The sequence below is a fragment of the Takifugu flavidus genome, chromosome 21, assembly GCF_003711565.1.
Source record: "Takifugu flavidus isolate HTHZ2018 chromosome 21, ASM371156v2, whole genome shotgun sequence".
Taxonomy (NCBI): domain Eukaryota; kingdom Metazoa; phylum Chordata; class Actinopteri; order Tetraodontiformes; family Tetraodontidae; genus Takifugu; species Takifugu flavidus.
Window position 1 is genome coordinate 8004907 of NC_079540.1, and position 9072 is coordinate 8013978.

A 9072-nucleotide genomic window follows, 5' to 3' on the forward strand; every position below is an offset into this window, starting at 1 on the left:
GTGTAATTGCACATGTAGGAGATTTTCTGGTAAATAACAGGTTGCCTTTCATCCAGTCTGTTCGTGCAACAGCTTGCAGACATTCGTGGGGGGGTTCTGTAGCGTTGCACGATGGGGGTTGCAGCCAAATGGCACAACAGGCAAAGCTTGCACACAGAAAACTGCCGACTCTTTTGCGTTTGTTTGAAAACCGTTGGAGCTTTTGAGACCATATAATGATGTCTCTGACTATGCTGCGCTTTGTTCTCGCACAGCAGGAAGCTCCTAAAATGAGCAGAGGCAGTATTTTAAGACACAGATGCCCAGCCACGAAATAACTTCCCAACATTTGATTAGGTTCAGAACTGCCAACACAGGACAAGAAAGCGAGGATTAAAGAAAAGGAAAAGCTGTATTTTTATTTCAAAACTTAACAAAGACATGTTTTCATCAGTGGATACAAACCCCTGGCTCATATATGCAAGAATTCCTTGCACACCTGTATTCTCCCTAAACCTGTGTGAAGCCCCAGCCCTAAAAAAAAAAAAAAAAAAACACACACACACGGAAAAGACAAGACGGAAAAGATAGGGTCACTCTAAATGATCTAAAACCTTAAGCCCTTTTTTCTCAAGTCCTCTCGGGCTTCTTTTATATGCATGCGTAGCTCCCGTGAGGCCTCCTCGCAGTCATTGAAGGTAGCCACCCGGTATCCAATCACTGCAAGTGAGTAGCATCCAAACGACACCAGTAGGTAGGCAGGCATCGGCCAGGCAACGTCTCTGTAAGTCTGCGGCAGGTTAAGATCCAACAGGTCGTAAGCAATCAGAGCCCAGACTACTGCCAACAGCGACACACCGAACAGCCACTGCATTAGTTTAGTCATGATGACACCTTCCGCGGCGAGTTCACCTGGAGAACAACCTGCAAGAGAGAAGACAGCCGCTAATACTCTGTTCTTTAGCTTAGCTTTAGCACAGCGACAAAAATCGCGACAGCTACTACAGCACAAGAAAAAAACAATTTTCAGCCGAGGGATGCTATTATAATAGCCGAATAAATGGGGATACTTCTGTTAAAATATCAATCAGTCGACGATTCTGTTCAATAAGTAGCTTTAAAATCACTAAGCGGCGTGTTTACCTCTCTTCCTGTTGCCACGTCTCTTCTGCGCAGATGTATGACGTAACGTAAAGCGCAAAGCTAGATGGGAAATGTAGTTAGTTATTTGTCGGCGTTGTACAGAATGACCTAAAACGCAACACTTTAATATACGTTTTTACAGGTATACGTTCAATACATTGCTATTTCAACAGTAAGTGTTTTACAATTTTTTCATCTTGCATTATATTATGTTTTATTCATTGTTTTATCACTCCATCCATTTGTGCAATGACTGGACTCAGTGCAGTATATTAATTTCTACATCTCCATTTTTTTTAATCAGTAACAATCCATTACCTTTGCATGCTTCATTAAAATATGGCTGCTGATGGTTTGGGGGGTGTATTAAGAAAATAAATATCTCACAGCTGAGAAATAGAAGACAATTTATTTCAGCTGTTTTGTTAATGAGGGCCCCTGTGGCTTTTCCATACATTAGGCCACCGACTGTTTTCTCCAGAGAGCGCTCTTAATTTAGAAAAGTAATTTTTCAAAATCAGATGAGCAGTACAAGCCAACAGCAATCTATATATGTACACAAAGCAAAAGCCATGCAGCAACAGTTGACTCCTCTAAAAGGAGAACCACTTATATTTGATCTCAGGCTCTTCTCTGGTGCCGTCAGGCCGTCTTGTTCAGTCCAAACTGTGTCCAGGTGCCGAGTGAACAGACCTCCGAGGAACTCAGAAGGACAGGAACTACTTTAGTCTGTTATTCTTAGAAACAATGCTGCTTATCTTCCACAGTGATGGTAACAGTTCAAGTGAGCTGAAAGCCTGCCAGACGCACGACGTCGGTTATATATGTGAGACACTGATGTTCAAGTTTACAAACCCAGCAGGCAGCAGGGGCAAAGGTGTTTATGCAGCCAGAGATATTTTAAAAGTACATCCAAGGAGTGAATAGTGCAATATGGTAAAAAAAATAAAAAAAATAAAAGAGAGAGACGTATAATTAAATGATGTGATAACAGAGTAACTCGTTGTGCGTTTTAACTACTATTGAGAGGAAAAACCTTTGTCCAGTTACTTACAACCTTCTCCCCATCTTGCACAGGTCAGAACTGTAACAAGAAGGTTCTGGGTTGGAATCTCGCTGGGGCCTTTCATCTCCTCCTGTGCTGGTTTTATCCAGGTACTCCAACAACATGCACATCAGATAAAAAGCTCCCTGCAGGGTGAGTGTGTGTGTGTGTGTGTGTGTGTGTGTGTGTGTGTGTGTGTGGTGTGTGTGTGTGTGTGTGTGGTGTGTGTGTGTGTGTGTGTGTGTGTGTGTGTGTGTGTCCTTTGATGGACTGATGACCTGACCAGGAATACACCCCAGCAAGGTCATCAGTCCATCTTGACCCTGATTAGAAATGGGAGGTATTTAATAAATTGGTTGGGCTGATAAATACTGAACATGTCAATAGAGGCTGCGAATACCTGAATGCCTGTTGTTAATATTTTGAGTTTTATTGCAGGAAAAAGGAAAAAAACAGGATATAATCATGGTTTTACTCCAAAAAAAAAGAATCACTTTCCACCAACGTAATTTCCCATTAGGCTACCTTTAATTTTATTGTGTTTAACAACACCGGGCAGCATCGGGAGATTGTGACCCACACGGTGGGAACGCTGGAGCTGGCTTTTCTCAGTCTACCTCCCTGCCAGGCCTTATTCCGTTCTCGTACTCAGGAAACCTGTGCTCCAGCTGAGAAAGGCCTGGCAGACACAACACAACAGCCTGGGAACGGGGGGGCAGCGGAGAGGAAAAGAGCCATGAGAGCGCTGAAGATGGAAAGAGGAGGAGAAGAAAGTGAGATAAAATAGGAGAAAGGGAAATGTAGGGCACCGCAAACTAGAGGTTTTATAGCCGACGGAACAACTTAGAATAAGCTGAGAGGCCCAGGAATGTAAAAGAAAGGGTGACTGAGTGTGTGAAGGAAAGACGAGAGGGACAGAGGGGAGGGAGCCCACAGGGGAGAAGAGGTTTAGACATGGAGGGGGTGAAATCAGGGGATTTGCAGGTGCAGCTTGAACAACCGGTGACCTTAATGGTGCATTAAATCCAGCTGTTGCTTATCCAGACTTTTCCTCAATCCCTCCTAACACCTTCAAACTGAGCAATAAACCAAGCGCACACAGCACCCCCGTTCCCACAACAAGGAGTGGAGATTGGAGATGGAGATAAGGTAGCGAGCGTGCTAACGCAGAGTTGTACCGACTCCACGTCTGCGGCTTCGTCAATATTAGTCGGATGAAAAGTCCCGATAAGAAGGTTTGCTGAGATTCTGTGAGGACTGATCTGGCCAGATAATTATTGTGTAACATCTCAAGTGTGTGGAGCAGGAGAAAGCCAGGCCGGGGGGGGGAGTAAAAAACAGCATGTACGAAAATGCTGGAACAATAGAGGCTCAAAAACAGGAAGCCACTGTTTCCTGAACCGGGAGCCATTGCTCTGTGATGTGGTGTCATTAGATGTGTGCGTGTGTGTGTGTGTGTGTGTTGTTGTGTCCGGGAAAAGCGTGGCGTCACCATCCCGACTGGATGGAGCAAGGTGCATGAATTCCGATGTTCCGTATTGAACAAGCTGAACGTTAGCATTTTTTAGCTGTGCTAGCTTGAATATGTTTGCGCTCTCCAGATTTAAGTCTGGAAGAAGTGAAGCGAGCGAATGATTTATGCCTCTGAAGGAAAAAGCTTTTCTTTCTTTCAACAGGCACATTTTTGTTATTTAGCGGGAATGTGATGGAAGCGCACGATGCAGTTTGACAGTTACTAGTGTGGAATGGACGTGGAAGATGACAGCTATTGTTCTTCTGGCTTACATCACAATACTTTATAAAAAAGAACACATTTTCGAAGGTGCAGGGCCTTAAAGTCCCACGCCGCCTTTAAGTGTTACACTAGATGAAGATATTTACAGCTGTGGTTTGTCAGCTCTTAAACTCTGATGTCGGTGACAGTTCATTTTCATGTTGTTATTGGATTCCCAGGGCGACGCTCTTTATGGAGCCTGTAAAGCTCTCCGCTGTGGTTTTGCTGCAATTCTTTTACTATTCTTGTGTGTAAATGCCAAAACCATATTGTCCCTTCAGCAGTGAGTTACGGTGAGGGACACGGACCTTCCTCAGACAGGTGACCCAGCCCCCTGATCCAGCTCATCGGGGGTCCTGGACTCAAAGCGGGGGCGTGAAGGTCTGACGAGCCATCTGCTGGTAAATATCTTTGAGCCCAGATCCTTTAGAGACAGTGGAGCTTGTATTGAATTGCAGAGATAATTGTTGTGAGACCCCCCCCCACCCCCCCCCAGGACCACTTAAGACCTTCTTAATGAAGTCTCACGTCCACTCGGGCGAGTGTGAGGTCAGTGTGTGGTCAAGTGTGACCGTCTCGAACCGCGCGAGACTCGTCTTGCCCTCGGCGGCCTCGGGGAAAGGCGCACACCTGTTTCAGCTGCCGCTGCCCCCCCCCCCCCCCCCCTCGCTCTCTCGCCATGCGTTCACTGCTGTCCTAATGAATCCGATCACACAGCCCCTGTTTGTCCCAATACTTTCTCTGTTTGCTGACCTTTAGCAGACGTCGGTACTTATTATTTTCATGGTCTGTGTAATCGTGCCCCCCCCCCCCCCCACCCACCCGACATCCCTGACCAACTGTGTGTGTGTGTGTGAGTGTGAGAGAGAGACGCTTCTTGTCAGTGTCACACTAACAATGAACACCCCCCCCTCCCTCGGTTCCTCCCGTCCAACCCCACTGTGTCCTTTACCATTATTGACAGTGGGACTAATTGACACATGCTTATAAATGCCCCCCCAGGGCCGTTTCAGATGAGACTGTGGCACTTCCTCCAGCATTTGATAGGCGAGTGTGCTCACAGGAGGCGGTATCGATCAGAAACGGGCTCATGTGGGTCAGTTTCGTGCACTCATCCGGGGCCGGATGTGGACGTGTTCGTGTCGCGGGTGGTAATAATCCGTCTCGAAGTTTCGTCTCCAACTGTCGCAATAAAAAATGTCACAATCAATGCAAAAGTTACCTTAAATAACTTTATTTCTACAAAGTGTAGCATCTAAATTGGGGGCTCCAGGCCCCAGGCTCCAGGCCCCCCCCCCCCCCTCCCGTGACCCCAAAAGGGAAACAGCAGTCAAGAGAAAGAGGAGGAATTGGGACAACTCCACATTTACTCTCCAGGGAGGCGGAACATGAAGTTACATGTGAAAAGTCATTAAATTCAGCCCCCGTGGTAGATTATCTGCTGCTCTCTCATTAGACGATGTCCATACTCGTTCCGCCAGATTAGCTCCAGCCTTCAGGGCTGCGCATGATGGGATGTCCTCTGAGGACATGTCCATATGATAACGACGGAGTAATTATAGTGGCGTTTGCACCATAACGGCGGCGCGGCGGCGACGTGCGCCCGCCGGCGCAGCTTCGCGTCCTCGGTCTGTCCAAGAAGGGTTCCAGGGAGGCGGGTTTGAGGCAGGTAGCCGCTAATGCCCCCAAAGCTGATTGTGGCCCCCTCCCAGGATGAGCCTGTGGAAGATGAGGCCACTGTCCTGGTGGGAAGGTGTCGCCAGGAGAACAGGTGGGACAAGAGGTTTAGCAGAGCCTTTCTGATAAATACGGCCATTTTACGCGCCTCCCTTTGTGCACGTGCTGTTGCACGTCTGTCTTTTTATCTCCCCCCCCCCCCGGTTCCATCTCCCCCCACTTCTGTCTTTTATTTCCGTCCACACACACCGATCATGCAGACTATGATGTATGCACAGCTGGTCCTGACGGAGACGTCCAGGAAACGTGTGGTTTACAGATCCCCTGTTGACATACTGATTCGACTCCCTTTTCCCTTTTCAAAGACCCGGAATTTTAACTGCTCCGGGGTTGTCGGGGTCCGACTCAGCATGTTTGACCGCGGTGGAAAATCTGCTGCGTGGCGAGTGACGGACCGACAGCCTGAACGGAGGCGACACCCACAACATAAAGCTCCGGCGAACGCGGCGACCTTCGCCCACACGTGCAGCAGCCCCTCGCCTGCTCGCACCATTTGGTGTAAAGAATTCCGCGTCGCCGCTCGGGCAGAAATGCTCTTCCACGCTTGAGTTTTATGGCAACAATAATATCCTCGCCGTTACGAAGGGAGCGTAAAAACGTACGTGGAGAATTTCCCCGGCCTTGAAACCTCGGGGCCACAACGTGTGTTATATAGATTAATCCGTTCATCACATGAACCCAAAGATTTCGGGTTTTAAAGCTACGGACGGTTCCGATGGCGTCACCTCTGGAGGAGAGGACCGTGACACTTGTTCCCCTTAGACTGGAACAATATATTTTCATTTTGGAAACAGAGGGAATAAGTTGAAAGGCTGATTTTTAAGGTCAGGTTGCCCCCTCGAAGCTTTGCCTCCTTTCTCACAGTCTGAGGTCGACGGTCGTGGTTTGGAGCGAGCTGGTTTGAGTTGGTTCGGGTCAGAAACCCTCGGCCACGCTGCCCATTCCTGATATGAGCTCCAGGCGGATGAAGTTTGGTCGGTTCTGTGACGTTTGGACCAGCCCAAGAGGAGCCGCTTAGATGCTTCTCTGCTCGTTTTCCTCATTATCAGTAAAAGTTGTGGCAGGTTTAGCTAACAAATGCGCGAGTTGACCCGTTGGATGAGCAGTTCTCTGACAGGAAGGGCACCAGTAATGGTGGATCCAGGCGGCACCATCAACCGGAACTGCATCCCAGTGCATTCGGAGCCAAACTCGGCTCGCGTTCGACCGGCGACTTCAGGAGCAAACCCCAAATGTTTGGACGTGCGGCATCAGGTATTAATAATCCAGATCACTCGCTGCTTCTGCGTCTGGAAAAGTCCCCGGACGTTGAGCGAATCGCTATGAAGCCGAATTAGCCCCTGAGGAGACCTAGCGTTGTATCGCTGGGCCGTATCTTCTCTGGGCCGCGTTAGCGTCAACTCTCATTTGTCTCTGTAGGAGAGACGGCTGCAGCGCTCCGACATCCAGCTGATTGTTATTTGTCTCCTCTTCCACCGCTGAGCTTATCAGTGCAATAAAAGCATTAGCCGTGGATTATTTATGGCCGTGCGTCTCACGGGCGGACGGATGGAGCAGAAAGAGACGCATAAATGTTTCAGCAGCAACCGCCTCTGGAAGACGGATATCAAGGCTCCGTTATTGGATTTAATGGCGGAGCAAAGCGAGTCAGCCGGCGGTGAGGGATTCGGCCTCTTCGGGGCGTCACCTGTTACGCGAGAGCGGCGCCCTCGCCTCATTTTGGCTGCAGCGTGGACGTTTGTGCAGCGAAGATTAATAATTAATCCACTCCTTCAGTCCCCTGGAAAACGCCGCTGCAGCAGAGCAGACAGCGGCGTTCCGAAGCCGAGCTGCCAGCACAAACAAATCACATCCGTGTCCTTTTTTATTGTTTCACCCGGCGCTGCCCGCCAAATTCCTCCCGCAGGCCTCCATCACGGAGATCCAAGATAATGGTTCTGACTCAGCAGAATATTATTCAGCAGGTTCCACAGAAACAAAGTTTTCCGCTGCGGGCGATATTGAAGGATCCACGCCGCCGCTCCGTGTTGTTGGATCCCAGCGGAGTCGTTTTAACTGTTTTCTCGGGGACCCTTGATCAAATCCAAGGCCTCCCTCCCCCATCTTCATCCAGCCCAAACGATGGGATTAGGAATTGGTAATTCCCACCAGGTCTTTGCCCACGCTGTGCGCTTAATACTCAGTGGAAGGATTATGCCGACCCCTGCATGTGGTGTTGTGGCTGCATACCTCCAGTCAGACTAAACCCAATCTGTTCCAGATTTGGGCTGGAGAAGGTGCAGCGAGCAGAGGAGGGTGGGTGGACGGTGGTCTGCTGCTGCGTTCCTGCTCCGCAGAACATTCCACTTCCTCTATATCACCAGGGATTGTTGCTAAACCTCCCTTTAGAGGCCGTATTTCCATCTCTGTGCATTAGGGCGTTAAATGAAAAAGATTCTTGGCGTATTTTAAGGCCGCGTGCTATATGTTTTAAGTTACTTTTCTCTTTTTTTTTTTGCCTGGAGAATTTTATTTTCCCTTTGTGGGCCAGTCAAAACTCCAATCCTCATTCTGTTTCCTTGAATATGGGTCCAATTAAAGGCACATGTGGAGTTTCATACTGAAGCTCATAAAAGGTAAACTCCAGCGATTAAAATTTACATAAGGAATGGTAAGCAGCTCCACGTGTGAGGCGTTAATATCTAGCCAAGGCAGATGGCCGTCTCTCGTGATGCTTCTCACTAAAGACGTGATCGTCTGCCAAAATTCCACAGATAGGATGTGTAATAATCCAGAAGTGTTTTTGTTTTGATTTCTTGTCAAAAAGCTCAAAACCCTGAATACTTGGATGTGTTTGTTAGCCTGCAAGGCCTGTGTTTCATTTGTCAATACATGTCATGCTTTGGGGGGGAGAAAAATGATGTCATCGTCAGCCCACCGCTGGATAAGTTACAGTAAGCAGCCGTATGAGAACCTTTTATTGCACGTCTGTAAACAATGGGAAAGGATTGGCTGACCTCTAGGCATTCATATAAACTGCTCTGTAAATGCAAGAGAGCGTTTGGCAGCAAATTCTATTCTGTGAAGTTTAATGATTTTTTTTTCCCCCTTTCCTCAATTTATATTGTTTATCCGGACAAACCAGTAGGTGTAGTTTAATGCCCCCTTAGCGAACATTAAAAGTGGGAGAGTGCACGGAACGATGGAGTTAAAGCAAGATTGGAATACAGATTTAAGATTTGATGTTAAACAGTTTTAAAGTTTGATTGATTGATTGATTGATCAGTAACTTTATAATTACCTGTTGAACGGTTGAAACCGCCTCTCTTCTGTCGCGTGCTGCCACCTGCTGGTCAATATCGAGTATTACCTCACTCGTTGAGATCAAATAAAGGCTTTACTAGACATGAAAGAA

At 47.8% G+C, this 9072-nt stretch overlaps 1 protein-coding gene across 1 annotated transcript; it reads right to left on the reverse strand.

Moving 5' to 3' along the window:
• Positions 1–372: 372 nt before the first annotated feature.
• On the reverse strand, positions 373–1188 carry dpm3 (dolichyl-phosphate mannosyltransferase subunit 3, regulatory). The gene is made up of 2 exons (XM_057021411.1): positions 1123–1188; positions 373–903 (listed from the first exon to the last, which is right to left on the reverse strand). The coding sequence occupies exon 2, from the start codon at positions 863–865 to the stop codon at positions 587–589; it is 279 nt and encodes a 92-aa protein (XP_056877391.1). The 5' UTR covers positions 866–903; positions 1123–1188; the 3' UTR covers positions 373–586.
• Positions 1189–9072: the final 7884 nt, after the last annotated feature.

Bases quoted from the DNA above. Each gene is read 5' to 3' on its own strand.
- dpm3 (XM_057021411.1), bottom strand. From the start codon at position 865: ATGACTAAACTAATGCAGTGGCTGTTCGGTGTGTCGCTGTTGGCAGTA.